This window comes from Populus trichocarpa, chromosome 6 (genome assembly GCF_000002775.5).
Source record: "Populus trichocarpa isolate Nisqually-1 chromosome 6, P.trichocarpa_v4.1, whole genome shotgun sequence".
Classification (NCBI taxonomy): Eukaryota; Viridiplantae; Streptophyta; class Magnoliopsida; order Malpighiales; family Salicaceae; genus Populus; species Populus trichocarpa.
In genome coordinates this window covers 13,293,598-13,313,245 of record NC_037290.2, presented here as the reverse complement: position 1 = coordinate 13,313,245, position 19,648 = coordinate 13,293,598, and the positions used below count along the sequence as shown (strand labels likewise).

Sequence of the window (19,648 nt, the reverse complement as noted above, 5' to 3'; positions counted from 1 at the left end):
TTGATCAAATATAGCTGATATATAACAAAACAACAAAGAATTAGATTACAAGATCCAAAAGACTTAAGACAATGTAGAAAATTATTCAAAGAAATTTTCCACCATGTATAAATAGAATGTCTTGATAGGTTAACTTGCCTTAATCCACATATATATAAAAAAAACTAGATGGATGAAGTTAAAACTTATCTGCAAGACACTTTATAAAAAATTTCAAGATCCTTTATATTATGAGCATTCAATTATGTTTTCATCGTACAAGAGGTATAAAACTAGACTTTTGCTTAGATTTTTAGTACAAAAAAAAAAAAAGCTTTAGTGGTCATGGATGAGGTTCATAAAGGATTATATGGAGATCATAAATCTAAAATTAAAATAAAATGATTAATCATGAACAATGACTATTGTTGACCAGGTATTACTAAAGATTGTCTTAATTGTGCAAAAGGGTGTCAGACATGTCAATAATTTAGTCCAATCCAACATATGCCATCAACTAAACTCAGTATAATGGTTAAGTTATGGCTATCAAAGGGTTGGGAAATGAACATTATTGGAAGACTATTCTCACCTTCATTAAGAAAGCATGAATACATCTTAGTAGCTATATTACTTCGTCAAGTGGGTTGAAGTTATTCTTTATCAATTTATCAATCAAGAAATGGTGATCAAATTCATTGAAGAACACTTTATCCATAGGTTTAGACTCTAAAAGATAATCATAATTAGTCAAGGATTAATTTTTAGTGGTGAAGATATGAAACAAATCGTACAAGAGTATGCATTCAAATTAGTTAAATCCATTCCTTATTATGCCCAAGCCAATAAAAAAGTTTAATCGACCAATAAAACTTTGATCCTTAACATGCATAAATTACAATCCTAAGATTTGACATAATACATTATCAAAAGTATTGTGGGTATATATGATTTCTTAAAAAACTTTCATAAGAACTTCAACATTTACTCTAACTTAAGACAATAATGATATGATACCTATATAACTTACATTTTAGTCACTTAGAAGAGTTATACAATGTGATATGAATAGTACAAATTATTAATCAACTATACTAATAGAGTTATAAGATTTGAATAAAATAAAACTTGCTATATTAGGTCACTTACTAGCACATACAAAAAAGATTAATAAAGAATATAATAAACAAATTTGATCAAAAAACTTTTCAATGGGTGATCTAGTGTGGAAGGCTATAGTACCAATTAATAAATGTGGAAGGCTATAGTACCAATTAATAAAGATACAAAATTTGGCAAATGATTCCTAAATTAATAAGGATTGTATGTTATTGCATAAGTAATTAAATGAGATGCTTATCATCTAGATAATCAAAATGAGGAGTTGCATTTTCAATTAATGATCAATACTTAAAGAAATATCACCTTTATTTGAGAATTCTGATGAAAACACAGATTCTTAAGAAAACCATGGAATTAACCTAAAGATCATAAGTCTGTAAATACGCAATTATTCATATTTAGAGTGTTATAGATATGTTATTCTTATTACATGACTTGAATTTTTATTGTTGATTCTTAATAATAGTAAAAATTGAGTTAGTTGTTAAGAACAAATGGTTTTAAAACTTATATAGCTATGAAATGTTTTTGTTCAAAGTTATAGAGAGTGATGAAAGAAAGCAAGAATAATTTTATTTAAGGATTAACATACTTGTAATTGATAAGCTAGATTTTATTAAATAAACTCAAGAACATAATATTGAAAGAATTAAATTGCATTATTGGAGTTCTCAAAAGTACATAGGGAACAAGAATTATTTATTATAATGGCAGAGGATCCTAACAAAAATTTATTTCTAAAACTAGTCATAATTATATTTATATGAATTATAGCTTTTTTCATTATTTGATTTGCAAAGTTTCTAGTCTTAATAAGGTAGGAAGTTTTCATACTTGTAATGACTCATTAAGAGTCACTAGAGTCAAAAGTTAATGAGATCAAAGCAATTGTGAAGTTTTAATTAAAGAAAGATCTTCATATGGATGTTGTTATTGGTAACTATAACATGAAAGATAAGAAGATCTTCTACAATGTTTAAATTTTTATGAACTTCATTGGCTCCTTATTGAAAAAAAACTAGTGAAATGTCAAGTCATTGCACATTAACATAAAACAATAAGATGACAACCAACAATTCTTTGTTTAGATTAGTGGGAATTCTAAGTAGTTGAATCATATTAAAGATCTTTTAGCATTTTTATTTTTCATCAAGGTGTTATTGTATTATGTTTAGCCAACCACCATAGTCCTTAGTTGCTATATTAGACCATATAGAAATGAAATTCTTCTAAATATTGAGATTCTTGTGACAATATTATAAGGGAAGCCTTTCTTTTTCAATATCTAAGGTGAAAAAATTATCTCCTTTCTTGGAGATTTTTTATAGTATAGATTGATGCATTGTCCAGATGTATTGCTGATAATACACAATTTCATATAAGGGATACCATCAATGTAATTTAAAAAATGTTTTTGTTGAACAGAACTTGAACATACCATTATAGAGATTGGAAAGAGAAGGAAAGCTAAGGTTCTTGATTCATTTATTTTTGCTAATCTTTGGTTTCTGCTATAAGAGATTTAGATATTTAATGGAAGAGATGACAAGTTGGATACTAAGTGATTAATTAATTATGGTTTGAGCATTGCAATTTGTGGAATCTGATGTGTCACACCTAATGGCCATAGCACACTTCATGTTAAAATGATTTATTCAACTACTATGTTAGATAGAAAAACATGGTCGATATTTTAAGTAATGATTTTATTTACATATCATTTGTGGTTGGTTTGAATTTTAGCATTAAAATGATAAGGGATGTTCTTTTATTTGCTCTAAAATAAAGGAATATACATTGAATTTTCAACTAAAAATAAACAACCATGTATTTATTAAATAAAAAAGTATATGTTCACTATCCAATAAAAATATAAGGCTAAACGCCATCAATAACATGTTGATAGGAATACTATTCATAGTGAGCTTTTAATTTACTATAAAGAGTGAGTTTGTATAGGGCTAATAATTATATTTTATATAGAATTTCATCTTTGTAACAATATAAAAAGGTCAATCAGTTATTCAAAACAATAATATGCTCACATGCACAATTTATATGTACACTTTATTTATTTATTTGCAATTTATTTTTCTTTACAACTTTTAGTACTTTTATTTTCTTTTGTATTTCTTTGTGTTTTCATCTAGATTAGTTTATTTTGTATTATTTTTTATATATATTAAATCCAAGTAGAGAACCCTACAGTCTATTTGATTTGTGAGGCTACTATCCTCCTCCATCAAAATTAAGTTTTTAACTATAATTTCTCTTACTGGAAGGAAAAAAAATAATATATTAATTAAGGAATATTGATCAAGGAATCAATGATCGATTAATAAATTAGCATGTGATCGATCATCAAAATTATTTATCAAATATAACCTTTTTACTTTTACAATAATTTTAACCCATTAGGACCAATCAATTTTTTTTTAATTAACATGTATAGATAGTTAATGTAAAAGGTTTCAATGTTTCTAGCAACATTACTTGTATTGAGGAAAACCCGAAACCAATCCATTGAAACAAATTCAGTGGATGAATGGTTTGGTGGCTCATGAAATTTACTCTGAACCTTATGCTCCTTTAAGTTTTAATATTTAAGACCAAATTAAGCAATATCATATCTTATTAGGAAACATGAGTAATATTTTAATAATTCACTTTGTTCAATCCCTACTTTAACTATATATATTACCGAAAATAAAAGGCAACAATTTGGGACTTCAATACTTTGAAAGGATATGTATGGTTAAGACCTAAAACCTTAGTGGAGGCTTCAAATTATTGTTTGAATACAATTATTGAACTAACTATTATTAACAATTAAATATTAGTCATAGAAAAAGTTGTTTGTATACAATACAGACCATGAAAAGTGCTTATTTGTTCGAGATCATGTCATCTATATTTTTCATTTTCGGAGTATTCTTCCCTATAGCCTGTTGAAAAATAACCAAGGAAAAAAAAGTATTAATAATTTGGAATTTCATATTGCATATGCTTGATTCGTTTATAAAAGATAATTTAGTTTTATTAAATTATATATTAATTTACACTATTTTTCTTGATTTTACATGGTTCCGAGATTAAAAAAAAATAGATTTGACTAATTATCATAACCTATTTTTAAAGCTCATTTTATTAACATTTAAAAAAACAAAAAAAAGAGTAAAAAACAACAAAAAATCAAAATCATTGATTTTATTATATTTTTGAAGTATCTGTATCATTTTTGGTATTTTCAGTGTCTTTTTAAAAGAATTTAAAAATTAAAAATTTATTTTTTACATTTTTAATTTTTAACGTGTTTATTTCAAAATCATTAATTAAATTTCTCAACGAGTCAAAGTTAACATTGTTTTTTTAAAAAATAATCAAAATACAATAAAATAAAAAATTATAAAAATATAAAAATAGACAGGAAACCAGGAATGCAAATGAGAAAATAAGGGGTCAAAGTGAATTTGAGTTGTCTGATTACCAAGTTTGCTTGTGAACCAAGTAATTAAAAAAAAACAAAATTATCATATCTATAAATAGTGAAAAAATCTCATAAAAAAGAAAAGAAAAGGAATTAGTTAAAAGAAAAAAAAGCCAAACAAAATTACTCTCTCTCCCATATAAAAAAAACAATAAAAAACCTTCTCTTCAAAAAAAAAAAAAAAAACACTCACCCTCGTATTCTCCCAGACACATAGACTCATAAACATGTGTAAAACACAAAAAGAGAAAAATGGCCACTCTCTCACACCTAATAAAACTTGGCACACCTCCCTCACTATTGAAAAAGCAACAAAACTTGTGACCCCCACGACCCTCTCTCTTTGAAAGAAAAGAAAAGAAAACCCATCATCTCCCATATGCAAAAATACCAACTACTTATCTTCCGCCATCGAAGAACCCAGCAACACAGCATAACCCCCAATCAGCCTTCATGATCGTGTAAAACCTCCTCCTTAATTTAACCTCACCGACTGTCCATTGTTTTTTCCCTCATTACTCCTTAAGAAAACAACTTGTGAGCTCCTCTAGCTCAGAAGCCTCTCCATCTCCAGGCACCCTTTTTGTTTTTCTCTCATCACTAGAAACGATAGTCTTTCTCTCCACTATGAGAAGACCCGAACCGAGACCCATTTCCTCCGCTTCACTCAGCCTTTCGATGCCAGCCACATATCCTTTCTTCTTCTCCTTCTACCATCACAACAACCCATAAAACCTCAAACCAACACACCAGCCATCATGAGTCACCATCTCATGACCAACAGTCCCGCTCCACTACGGGGTTCCAAGCTTCTTCGACCTCATCAGTGGTCCAACAACCATCAGCTGTCAACCAACCACACTGAGAACCAGCACCGAAACCATCATAAGATAGCCTCCAAACAACCCTCAAATCCAGATTTGAAAACCCTTTTCTCTCATTAAGCCAGCTTCGACCAAGACACCCACCATAAATTTATCTTTTTCACCAACGATAGTACGTCCCTCCACCATGACTCATAGCCATAACCACCAGTACCTCGAACAACCATGACTCATAGCCATAACCACCAGTACCTCGAACAACCATGCCTCTTCTTCTTTTCAGTTCCTTCATTAAGATAACAACGACACCATAAGGCTAAGAGTGGTAAAGAGAGAAGCATATATGTAGACAAAAGAAAGAAAAAACTGAAGCTTTATTGCGTGAGATTTTGTTTTTACAGGTGACAGTGACTTTCACCACTAATATTGTAGTGAAGAGGAAAAGATCTTCTTGATTGACTAAGTTTCAGCCTTCAACGAGCGGCGGCATGTGAATCCATGCGCCGGCAATGGTGGGGACACGTAAAGACCATAGGCCGTCATTGTTCCTTCATGTCTGGTATTGTTCCTTTGTTGCAACAGCCTCTCCAATCTATTCCAGTTCTTGAAAGGTAGATCCAGATCTTAAATTTTTTTTTGACGAATTACTAAAATGTTGTAAAATTTAGAACAAAATGTGTTTTGATTTGAGATGATTTTATGATTTGTGTTGGGTTGTGAGTTTATTTTTTAGAGTTGTGATTATTAATTAAATATTAAATGTTGGTTCATGAATTATGATTGAGTTTATGTTGATTTGAACATTAAATATTAATTTATAGGTTATGCATGTTTGAGTTTGTGTTTATTTGTTTGAGTTGGTATGTAATTTGAATGAAATTCATAAAATTAATAAGATTTGAGTTAATTTTTGGTATTGTAGGATTATTAAGTTGGTGAATGATGAATAAACAATTTGTTTTGAGTTGATATTTTGATTATAATAGTTTGATTAAAACACATTATTGTGTTTTGTCAAACACAATCTTAGTCTAATTTTAACAAAATTTAAAATTTTTGGAAGACCATTTTGCAATTATTTTGGGTCTATCATACCTTTTTTATCTTCTCATATTTAATATTTTGAATTGTAACCTACATGTGAGGTGCTTTTTTAGTATTAAAATAGACTAGTTTCCCTCATAAAAACAACAAAAAAATTCCTTTCAAAAAAATACATTTAAATATTTTAATTGTATATGATCAAGTTTCTTAAATAAAAATCACATTTTCATTTTAAATAAAAAAATACAAAAAAAAATGCATGGCATGATCTAGCATTTCTTGAAAATACAAAAAAAAAATAATAGTTTGTATATTTTTGCATGCATTTTAGATTTAATAACAGGTTTATTAAAGCAATGATACTTGGTCTAAATTCCAAAAACACCTAAAAAATCAATTTGTTTATTTTAATACAATGAATTATAAACTTATATGTAAGATTTATACCAAATATTAAATGAGACAAAACAAAGATATGATCAATTCTTGTTTTGCATTTAGAATAGCTAGGATTAACCCATTAAGCAATGATTCACTCTTCTAGGATGAACTTGCTTTGACTATTAGACAGACCAATGGTTAAAAAAAATCACCTAAAAAAATGAAAGTCTATGTAATGTTTTGAAAATAAAATAGAAAGAATTAATAGAAAAAGACAACAAAGCCCTTGGGGGTTTAGACAATAGGTATAAATGAATGAAGGGTATTGTAGTAATTGAACAAAGAGTAGATAAATATAATAAATAGGAAGATAACAAAAAAAAGAGGGATCTGAAATTAAGAGAGAATCAGGAGGAGAGAAAGAAAAGAGAGAATGAGAGGAGAAGAAGGAAGAGAAAATGGAAGAGAATTAGAAGAAATAAGTTGTTAAGATAAGATTTACACTTTGGTTATGTATAATTATATTATTTAGCTTTGATTTTCTATTTTATTGAAGATTAGGATTTTGAAAATTTTATTTTGGGTCTGATTGATGAATTGATTGGAATATTATGGGTTAATTGTTATGGATAATGGTTTATTTAGTTGATTTTGTAAGTTTTTAGGTAAGGATGATGATTTTGAGTTATAGTTTGTTTAAATGATGAATTTGAGTTAGAGATTTTGGTATATCAATGGTTGATCTGTGTAAAAATCTGGGTTTGAGGTTGAAGATGATGAAATTTCATTTTGGTCCCTCAATTTATAAAAATTACAGTTTAGTCCTCGAACTTTGGTAAATGACAAGTTGGTCCCTGAAGCATAATTCGAGATTCTGTATAGAATTGAGGATGAATTATGGGAAAAATTCTAATATAGTTATGAATTCATGATATTTTCAGTTTGGTCCTCCAATTTGACCCCTAAAAATCTGATAAAATTCCATATTGGTCCCTAGTTGCAATCTTAGTTTTTTTTCATATTGGTTTGATGAATAATTTATGGTTATTTGGTGAATTACTATCAAGTTTTATGATTTGTTTTCTTTTGAATTAAATTTTGGGAAAACCATTTAATTTTTGGGATTTTGAAAAAAATAACTAGTTTGGTTTATAAACATATAGGTTTATGAGTTAGACCTTTAGTTAAATATATTAAATAGGTTGTACGTTCTTTTCAAGTTGTTTTTTAGTATGTCTCTTTTTATATTCAGATAATCTTGATATTATACCTGCGGGGACATCAATAGGATTTCCTTCAATATCTACTTTCGAGTTCTGTTTGCTTTTGAGTCAGGTGAGTGGATAATCTTTCATATGCATGAGAAATAATATAAATATTTGAATTGTTAATACGAATTAAATTATGCTTCTTGATATACTAATGTCCCGCTCTATATATATATATATATATCATTGTTACAATAAAGCATGATCAATTGTTGAATTTGAATTCTTGATATGAGTTGATATATACTTTAAAATTGACTTCTGAATTGATAGCTTTTTATTTTATTGATATCATGAGTTGAGCCTTGAAATATGAATCTGTCTGTTTGATTATGATATAAACCTATAGCATATTAGTCAGAATACCAATATTAACAAGATAGTATTAGTCTTTGTGCACATTGTATCTAAAAACCTAGTTGATAAGGGAAGTCACCAACTTGTGTGAACTGATCATCCTAAAGTACGGAGGCTCATACTTATTGCATTTTGATTTTTTGACGAACTTTATCTTATCATATTTTTGTTATGGTTTATTTGAGAAACTTTCCTTTAAGAACCTAAAGTCATATATATATATATATATATATATATATATATATATATATATATATATATATATATATTCTTTATTGTTGTATTATCTCGTGTATGTATATTGAACATTATCTACTCACTGAGTTGTTGAACTTATCCTCTCATTATTTATCTTTTTCAGGCTTATAGCTTGTTAGCAAGTCACTTTTGTTGGACCTTTAGAACCTACTCTTTTGTAATTAGTATTTTTTTTCTTTATGTATAATTAGTGCTCTACAACTATGAATTTGTATTAAAATAATCAAATTATATTATGAAGTTAGTTTTGATATTACTTTTGCATTGAACTCTGATTGAGTTATTTAAAGGATAAGTTTGTATGTGAGTTTAAGTTCGTATATGTATGGAACTCTGAATGAGAGATCTTGCCTATGTGCCGGTCATGGATTTAGGAATAGGGTTGTGATAGTCTCAGAGTTGAATGTTTGTCTAATCGCTAGATAGACACAATACAATTTCTCACTCTTAGAGTGGCCCTTGAGTTCATATGCTTTTTGATTTAATGTATGTTTGATATTGTGGTATATAATACTTTTTAAAAGTGTTTTTCGTTTAAATATATATTAAAATAATCTTTTTTAAGATTTATTTTTAGTTTTTGACATAAGTACATCAAAACTATTAAAAAATACTAAAAAAAATTAATTTGATTTTTTTTCTCATGCTAAACACACTTTTAAAATATATTTAAACACATGTAGAAGAACAATGCTAAACATTCTCTTAATAGTATCGATAACAATAACTATTTTCCTAGTTTATCAGTCCTCAATTATAAGTTCTAGTTGACCATGACCTAGAGGAACCAAGCTATCTACCACTCTTAACCCTATTTGCACTTTGCATAGGCTCGAGCTCATAAACTTGCACATTTAATAATCCCAAGGACTTTCACTTTGACACGTTTTCTCTTGTGATTACTTAGGTCATGCTTGTTTCATGTAAAGTTGTTTTCTAGAAATTATTTTCCAAACTTTTATGTGTTTGTTTAGTATTTAAAAACTTGGTTAACGGAAAATACTTTTCAGTTAAAGAAAAATTTAGCTTAATTTTCAAGAAAGTGTTTTCCTTTTATTTTGGACGGAAAACACTTTTTAAAAGTTGCAAAAAACTCAAAAATATCTTGTTATTTATTGATTCTATCAAATTTAGTCTTCGATCCTTTAGTGTGTGTGTGTGTGTATTATTTTGAATATTTTTTTATTTCATCCCTTAAATTTGATTTAATTTGATTTTTATATCAATTTTGATACTAATTCTTTTGACTGTCATTTGCTTCTCTCTTATCATTTTTTTAATTAAAATATTTTATCTATTAAATATAGTCATTAATTTTTTAGTTGTTATTTTCTTTTCTCTTTTCTTTTTCTTGATTGAAATTTTTTTAATTATCAGATTTGATTCTCATTTTTTTTTTCAATGACATTAACATACATCTCAAAAAAATATACTTTCTAGAAATTGATTTTTTTTTTAAAAATTACTTTCTACCTAATAAACAAAATCTTAGAGCTCCTTTTTCATTAATAGATACACTAAAATATATTTAAACCAGCAATCACGAAGATCAATGTTTCTTCACCTTATATTTTCAAAACTTTGCCAAACTATTTAAATTTAGTGTAATTCAACATGTTCCATTTAGGAATTTGTTGGTAGAAGAATTCTTTTTATAAAATTCTAAAAACTCTTTTTCATCAATTGGGTGGTGGAATTTGATAAAAAAATAAAAACTCATTCTATCCCTCTTTTCCCCCTCGAAATAGAAAGATCATACAATTAAGAAAATGAAATTTTAGCTGAAATCCAAAATTTCTCAAATTGAATCAAAGGGCCGATATCCCAAATTCTTGAAAACAAGAGAATTCGAACTTTTTCAAGATCAATAGAAAAATAAAAGAGAGAAAGGGAAGCTAACCTTCTTTGGATAATCTCTTGCTGCATCTTCTAGATTTTCAAAACCCACACCAAAACAATAAACACAAACAAGAAAAGACCTTCTTCTCTTTTTATCTCTTGTTTCCTCCACTTATTTTCCCGCTGCTTCACCTCTCCACCTCCACCACCACTACTTGAGGAGTGCTACAGTGCTCACTGTATGTAGCGAGCATTGTTTCTTTTGTCAGAATAGAGAAGAGAGCCCTTTAACTAGTAAAAATGCTGTAGAAAAAAAATCACAGACTAATTATTATAGCTAAGGATTCTCTTTAGAGAGCAAGAATGTGGATGCTCTGCTGTTGTTAAAATACCGATACTTTCATTATCATCCGGGTATTTATAATTTGGATTTTGGATTTTGAATTTATAATAGTTTTTTTTTTATTTTCATTTCGTCCATCAACATCAATTTAATTATTAGAAAAAATTTCAACATATTTTACAAGATTGGAAGTCATTATTACAAAATTTTAAAATATTAAGTATTTATTAAAATTAATTTTTCAGTAATTAAATATTGGAATTTGCATAATAAATATTAAAAAATTATATTTCATAATTATTTATCAATCTCTTACAATTAGTAATTTTATCTAATCACAATATTTATTATATTAATGTTTAAAGCATGGGTATTTTAGTAAGATAAAAAAACTGATTCTTATATAATATTTGCATTATTCTGACTTAATCGATTAAAGTTAAATATTATAGATATTATATACAATAATAAATAAAAAATTTAAGAAATTAATATTATATTTGATAACAGGTCAAGATTTTTAAAATTTGATCAACCTGATACAACTAGTATAGTGTATAATAACAAACTTAATTTGTTGTTATATGTTTTTTTTTTTTTTTTTCAATTAATTTTTTTTAATCAATTGATTCAATTAATATTTTAATCATAAATTGTTGTTTTAGCTTATAAAAAGTTTTTAGCTAATTTATTAAGTCAAAATCATAATTCTGATTGAACTTAACTTACGAAAACTAGTAATATAAATCCAATCTGTTCGGGTTAAAAAAAATAAATGGATTAGATTTATAATTTATAAAATATTAAAAATTAAAATGAATACAAACCGACCCAAAAGTTACACACCTACATTTTAGGATCAGTTCATTGAAAAAAAAAACTTCGGTTGGCAAAGCAATAAAAGGATAGCCTAGCTGGTTCTAGTCTTTATACTAGGTAGACAGGACACCGACAGACCCTCCCTCCTCTCAGGGTTTTAGCTCTCACACTCATACTAGAAGAGAGAAAGAAAGTCGTTTTTTCTTTGAAATGGAAGCTGCTGCTGCTGCTCCTCATGTGCCAAAGAAGAGAGGCCGAAAACCCAAGCCCAAAGAAGATCAGCAACAGCAACAGCAAAGTGCTGGTCCCAAAATGAAAGAGGGAAAGAAGGCACACCAACACTCTGTTGATGACAAGTACACTCAGTGGAAGTCTTTGGTTCCTGTTCTTTATGACTGGCTTGCTAATCACAACCTCGTTTGGCCTTCTCTCTCTTGCCGGTATTTTTTCTCTCTCTCTATTTTCTACTAGGGTTAATACTTTCCTTTCAGTTCTTGATTGATTGATGCTTTTCTTTCTGGTATGTATGTTTAAATGTTCTTTCTTGTCTAGCGTCTTTATTTTCGGATCTTTAATGCGTTGCATCTTTTTATTGAAGACGAAACCCCTGCTTGCGGACACATTATTTATCAATGCTTCATTTCCTTTTGGGTTAAGAGAGAGTGAGATATTTTAGAGTATTATTTCTTGGGGATGTTTTATCTCTTTGTGAACCAAAGCCATGGTTTTTCAGTTTGGTTACCTTGGTGCTCCATTTCTATGGCTGTACAATGATTAAAGTTCAATGATTTTATTTTTTCTTTTCTTATTGATTGATTATTCTGTGATTAGGTGGGGTCCGCAGCTTGAGCAAGCTACTTACAAGAATCGCCAGCGCCTCTATCTTTCCGAGCAGGCTAGTTTTTTGTTTATATTATATGAGTTTTTTTTCCCTAGTCGAACATCTGAAACTTCTATAATCTTATTGGACAAAATGCTCTCATTTTTGTTTTGGCAATAAAGAAATTGCCAAAGAGAATCATTCCGAACAAAATGGCTTAAATCTTACTGCTCAAATGGGTATTGAAGGCTGAAGAAATCAGCCAAAACAACATCCTTACACTGAAACAACATTGAAACTTCCAAGGTTTTACTGGTGATAAGTGGAGCCTATGGGTTTGGTGTGAAATTGGTCAGTCTTTTAGCTTGGGAGGGGCATTTGTTATATACCCTTTGAAATCTCTTTCTGGTTGATCCTATGTGAAATTGTGGGCGAAATGTCTTAGAGATTTTGGTACTCTGTTGATGGAGTATGACTTGTGGTGCTGGGTTTATTTTGCTAATATCTTTCATGCAAGACTTTTTTTTCATGTCGAGATTCCTGTTTTTGTGTCCTGCATTTTACCTTTTCCCTTCTTGAGATTCATTCCCCTGTTACCTTGCCAATGAATATTACCTTCTGTGATAATTTAGAAATTCATTTTTCTCATAAAAAATGTTGTGCTTTATAATGGTTATTTTTCTTTATTCAACTTCTTTTTTGTGGTCAGACTGATGGTAGTGTTCCAAATACTCTGGTCATTGCAAATTGTGAAGTTGTCAAGTCTAGGGTTGCTGCCGCGGAACACATATCTCAGGTAATTCATCATTGTTTGTTGTATTCTACTTTCTTCTTCCTGCTCTTAACTCTTATTCTGTGTTTGGGAACCGAGTATGAAGGGAAGGAAAGTGAAATAATTGAAAATGAAGGGAAAGAAAGTTACAGGAGAGAAATAATTTCCTCTCTTGTTGTTTTGATGGAAGGAATTTGGAGGGGAATTGATCTGTAGAGAAAGTTTATAAAATCCTTTTTTACCCTTTATTTTGTGGAAAACAAAATTTATTATAAGGGTGAATGAGCAACTTTTTTTCATTATCTTTCCATTGTCTCTCCAAATTGGAAAGATTGAAAGGTGGGCCCAAGGAAAATCTTCACTCCACTTTCCTCTCCCCTCATTTTCTCTCTTCCATCCAAACAATTTTAAGTAACTGTCTGCCATCATATTTCTCCCCCCTAAATTCTTTCCTCACTTTCTATCATCCAAATACACTGTTAGGTTCCTCAATTGTTCCTAGAACTTAAATTTATTCAGTTAACATCCATTTGCTTTTTTTTTTTTTTCAGTTTAATGAAGAAGCACGCTCTCCATTTGTTAAGAAGTACAAGACCATCATACACCCTGGAGAGGTATAAATCTCATGTAGAAAATGTACACAACCATAGTGTATGTAGTTATTTACAATTTCATGCAGTGATGCAGATATATACGCTGATTATAAACTTTTGGGACTTCTTGTTTTTTTCTGTATGAATTAGATTTCTACTTGATCTCTCTATTCTTGAGTTTGTTGTAAATTTTTACTTTTGCATTTCCTGTTATAAAAGAAATTCTTCTTACGTGAACTTAATCTTTGCCTCAATGGCTCTTTACTACATGTTCTCCCTGATCTTAATTTTTTTCCCTTCTTTCTAAAAGGTGGGAAATCCCACTTGAACTTGTTCTTCATAGTTGTACTTAATATACTTTTTCAGGTAAATAGAATCAGAGAACTCCCACAGAATAGTAAGATAGTGGCCACTCATACTGACAGCCCTGATGTGAGTGTCTTAAGAACCTATTGATTTCTTTATTTAGGTTGATGTTATGCTGTCTTTGGTTTTACTTAAGTTTTGTTAGTTTCCATTGTTTAATTTTTCCTGGACTGGACTTGTAAAACTTCAGGTTCTTATATGGGATGTTGAAGCACAGCCTAACCGCCATGCTGTTCTTGGAGCTACAAACTCTCGTCCAGATTTGGTATAATTTGATTTTGAAATGCAGCATTTTTTTATCTTTTATTTACTTATTTATTTAGACTATGTTTTTTATATTAATAAATCGGCAATCCTAGTAGTTATTGTTCATTGGTTTCACTATAATGGAAAGTCGGGTCATGTTGATATTTTCCTTAAAGAGTGTTGTAAATTGTGAGCAGGCACATCCCAATGCGATTGTGTTCAAGTGGTTCTCACATCAAACATTTTCTTGCATCGCTGTAGCATTCCAGGCATTTCCATATCATTCATGCATTTGCAGACCTTTTTTGATATTACCAGGGATTGATAATTTGTTACCAAAGTGACCCATTTTTGCATGGGGCACTAAATCATATTAACTTGGAACTCTTTCTTGCAGATTTTGACTGGACATCTAGACAATGCTGAATTTGCTCTTGCAATGTGCCCAACTGAACCCTATGTGCTTTCTGGAGGTTAGAAAATCACTTTTCAAATTTGTTCTATTATGTGCTGCTTCTTTTTGATATTTTTTTTTGAATACATATCATAGTGTATACTTGTTGAAAAGTAACTTTCTTAAAGTTAGGGTTGTGATTACTATTTGCACCAAACAACATATTTGTCTTATTATGTGTTTTTTTCCTTTTGGTTGAGCTATGCATCGTGGTGTGTGCTGTTATGCAGTGGCTCTGGAGTTTTGTTGGATGTTCATTATTCTTATGTACATGTCTAGATTGCTTGGATAGGGACTAGGACTAGATTTGTCTTGATGAAAATTTTCTTCTAAATAGGGGGTGTTAATTGCAGGGAAGGACAAGTCAGTAGTTTTGTGGAGTATTCAGGATCATATAACATCATCTGCCACTGACCCAGCAACAAAGTCTCCAGGATCTGGTGGATCAATCATTAAAAAGGCTGGGGATGGCAATGATAAAGCCACTGATGGCCCTTCTGTTGGACCACGAGGTATATATCAGGGGCATGAGGATACAGTTGAAGATGTGGCATTCTGTCCATCCAGGTATCTCCTGTGGCCCTGGCTAAATGCATATGTAGTCATTTGGTTGGTTGTTGTTTTAGTATTCAATGTATAATATCTTTCATGAAAATTCTGAGTTTTTATATTTTAGTTATCATTAATGATATGTTATTTTATTCATTGTATAATGTGTATAATTGAAGATGTAGCCATAAAATTGATCTCATTAATATGCTGTTGCATTTATCTTTAATTATAGTGTTGGAAACCATGTAAGTTGATGTTTCTGATGTGGCTTTTTATTTCTGATTACGTTTATATTTTTCTGAAGTGCGCAGGAGTTTTGTAGTGTAGGAGATGACTCTTGCCTTATATTATGGGATGCTCGAGATGGCACTAACCCAGCTATCAAGGTTATGCGCCTCTGGTTTATATTCTTGGTCTTATTAGTACCTGGTATCTATTTTTGCTATTTTTTCTTGGACTATGGTTGACAAATCATGCAATATTTATGAATGCATTCCCAGCATTGATGAACTGAAAACCTGATCTGATTGTTCTGAATGGTGAGGAACTAGGTTATTATTCATTACTTTCCGCTCCAGAATATATTGACTTTTTCTTGTTTTGACAATCTGTTCACATTGATTGGATGTAGTGTTTTTATCTTAGAAACTGAGTAATAACTTGTATTTTATTTATTTTGTGTTTCTTTTAATATCTACTTCATTGAATCAAATTATCATTCATGTTTTGCATGCCTTATTACTTTTTAACATTCAGTGGTATTCTGTGAATCGTGCTTGTTCAATTTTAAACTAAAGAGCTCAGCTCTGACTATCTATGTTTTTGTGTCCTCACCCTATTTTGGTTTCTGGTCAACAGGTTGAAAAGGCACATAATGCTGATCTTCACTGTGTTGATTGGAACCCTCATGATGATAACCTCATTTTAACTGGGTATGTTTCAATTTTATGCTTCCTCCAGTTATGTTATGCTGCCAAGATGTGAACAAGATAATCATTTTTAGTTTGGTTGATTTTTTTTTTGTGATTGTAAGGAAAAAAAATTAAATGATATAGATCTTTTCTTAACTCTCCTTGATTTTTCTTCAGGTCAGCAGATACTTCTGTTTGCATGTTTGATCGACGGAACCTCACTTCTAATGGAGTTGGTTCACCTGTCTATAAATTTGAGGGTCACAATGCTGCTGTTCTCTGTGTACAGGTACTAATCAACCTCTTCCTTTTATTCTTCTCATCCCCAGGACCTTTTCTTCTTAATTTTAATTGGAAGTAGTCACTTGTTGTCCCTGAAGTGCTAGCTGTACAAGTTTATTTTATTAATCTCTCATTCTTTTTCAGTGGTCTCCAGATAAGGCTTCTGTGTTTGGGAGTTCTGCGGAGGATGGTCTCTTAAACATTTGGGATTATGAGAAGGTCTGTGTGTCCAATCTCTTCACACATAATTGAATATAAAACAGATGGCTCTTGGCAATGTAGACCTATTTGACAAATCATTCAAAAGTCAACAAATCCTCAAGAGAAGGGGAAAACGAAAAGGATTGCATACACTTTTTTTCTAGTTTGAAATGTTTTTAAGAAATATTTGATTTCCTTATTGTTTCGTAAGAAGCTGGAGCAAGGACCAAACTGTTCGTCTATTAATTATTGCATGCAGTAAAGATAAAATTATATAGAGAGGAGCTTCTCTGCAAGAATGCGTAATTTTGAATGTGTACATGCATGTAACTTGTCTATTAGAAGTCCTATTTGGGTTGCTGGTTCTTCACTTTGAGATAAATGAAATATTTGGTGTATGAGGATGCTTCTAGGAAGTTAAAAAACTACAGCTGATAAAACTGAATGTAATTAGACTCCCACCTAGTTTGTTACATGGATGAGGGATTTCTTAACACAGTTGTTCTTGAGCTCGACCCAACATTCTTTATGGTGCTTTTAAGCTAAACCTCTCCCTTATTGAGGAAAAGCTTTCCCCCCAGCTCTACTTCAGATTTCAAAAGTTCTAATTAAAGCTGCTTTGCTTGTTTGGTTCCAATGGTGCCTGCTTTCCTGTTTGATTGGAACCTTGGTGATGTTTTACTAGCATGCATCCTCAATGATGTTTTCTATTCTTACAGGTTGGCAAAAGGTCTGAGCGTCTGACTAGAGCCCTGAATTCCCCTGCAGGATTGTTTTTCCAGCATGCTGGGCACAGGTTTGTAAGATTGTTTTTCTCCTTGAAAACAGTTCTGTAGTTGCAAGAAATTCTCAATGGTTTGTGATTCTTTGTTAACTCATATTAAGGATTCCCTTTTACGTGTTTGTTGTACCTGGAATATATGTTTATCAAACTAGACATTTATCACTGGATTGACAAATGAAAATCTTATCATTCAAGATGATTCCTTAACATTTGTCATTGTATGGTTGCCTTTATCATTTTCTTGTTCATGCAGTTAATGCAACCATCTTGTCTGATTGTCCCTTAGCCTTGATTGTCTGCTACCATGTCTATGTGAAAAACATTAATTTTTTCTAGTTTCAGAATTTGGCCTTTAGTAATTAGAGGCAACCCAACACTTGTTTGTGGTCCTCTAGATTACATACAATGTTAAACATGCTGTGAAAGGCTGTCAAATCAGGGAAAACTCAAATGGTTTTTACCTGTTTGTGTTCAAGAGCTCGTTAAGGTCATATCTACCTTGGTATAAAGATTTTTTTGGTTTAACAAAATCAACTGGGACATTTCAAGCACAGATGCAGGATGTCAACATAAAAGTTCTAAATTCACTGTAAATAAGCATTCATCTTATCTTTTGTTCTGGTCTTCACATGTTTAATGTGTTTTTCTTAGCCATATTTAATCCTACTTTATATGTTTGATTGATAATAAAGCACATCTTCAATATTTGAATGCCCCGTTCTTTTTTGAAATTCTTTTGTATTTTCTGTGGCCAGAAAAGTCTCATAAATTTGCTTCATTCTGTTCGTTCAGGGACAAGGTTGTTGACTTCCATTGGAATGCATCTGATCCTTGGACATTGGTTAGTGTGTCTGATGACTGTGATACAACTGGGGGAGGAGGGACATTGCAGGTAATAATTTCTTTCCGAGGAAGTCTCTTACTTAGTGATTGTGCAAGTGTATGGATAATTTGGTAAAACCTACTGTGTTCATGAAGATGGGAATGGAGTTTTAAATGTATTCTAGAGATACTTCTACATTGGGTCATTTGGATAATGCTTAAATTTGATTTAATAAAAATATGTGCAGATATGGCGCATGAGTGATTTGATCTACAGGCCAGAAGATGAGGTTTTGGCAGAGCTTGAGAAGTTCAAGTCACATGTGGTTTCCTGTGCTTCGAAGCCTTGACATGGACGTCAAACAAATAAACTTGTATGATGATGGGAATCGGCATGAAGTGCTAGTTTATCGTATGGATTTAGCTGTATTCTGTTTTCTTTACGAAGACTGATAGCAATTAGAGGGGATGAATGCCTATTTATTTGCTTCATTAGAGTTTGTAGCTTTTTAGAGATGAGACTTTCAAGTTGAAGGTTTGGACACATGCTCTGCCCTTTTCAGGTTAAAGTCGCACTAAATCTTACTCTTGACAAAATCAAGGTAGATCGTTTCTGGATTTAGACTCATTAGTAAAGAATTTAGCATGGATGATGAGACAAGGAAAAGAGGGACCCAGACAAGTTTGCATGGGTTGATAATTGTGTTTTTTTTTGAAAAAAAAAACTAGCATAGTAAGTTAAATCTTTTGATAGAATAATACCATTTAAAATGTGGATTAACGAGGGAATAAATAAATTTAGGCGAGATATTATAAAAAGGGGAAATAAAGAAGGAAATTGCATATTTTTTTAGAATGGTTGAGTGGTCTACATATAATGAGATTTACTTTTTTATTTGAATCGATAGAAAATTATTTATGTGATAAGGAAATAATTAAGTTACGATAAATGAAAAGAGGAAATTGGTGTATGGAAAATCCTACAGTATCGCTAAAGAAATTGAAATAATATGGTGTGGAGGAAGTAGAATTGTGAATGGAATTATCCTTTGCCAAATATTGATGTTAGAAAATAATTTCGGAAATTTATGTGTGACCAATGGAAAATTGAGATATGTTACGGA

General features: G+C 30.5%; 1 protein-coding gene across 1 annotated transcript; it reads left to right on the top strand.

Annotated features, from left to right (window-relative positions):
• Positions 1 to 11,804: 11,804 nt before the first annotated feature.
• LOC18100383 (WD-40 repeat-containing protein MSI4) lies at positions 11,805 to 19,146 on the top strand. Its single transcript, XM_024604530.2, has 15 exons — positions 11,805 to 12,161; positions 12,553 to 12,616; positions 13,251 to 13,337; positions 13,865 to 13,927; positions 14,273 to 14,338; positions 14,463 to 14,537; positions 14,916 to 14,991; positions 15,326 to 15,539; positions 15,829 to 15,910; positions 16,383 to 16,456; positions 16,613 to 16,724; positions 16,862 to 16,936; positions 17,638 to 17,714; positions 18,495 to 18,594; positions 18,773 to 19,146. Exons 1-15 carry the CDS (start codon positions 11,932 to 11,934, stop codon positions 18,872 to 18,874), a joined length of 1,497 nt encoding a protein of 498 aa, XP_024460298.1. The 5' UTR covers positions 11,805 to 11,931; the 3' UTR covers positions 18,875 to 19,146.
• The last annotated feature ends 502 nt before the right edge of the window (positions 19,147 to 19,648 follow it).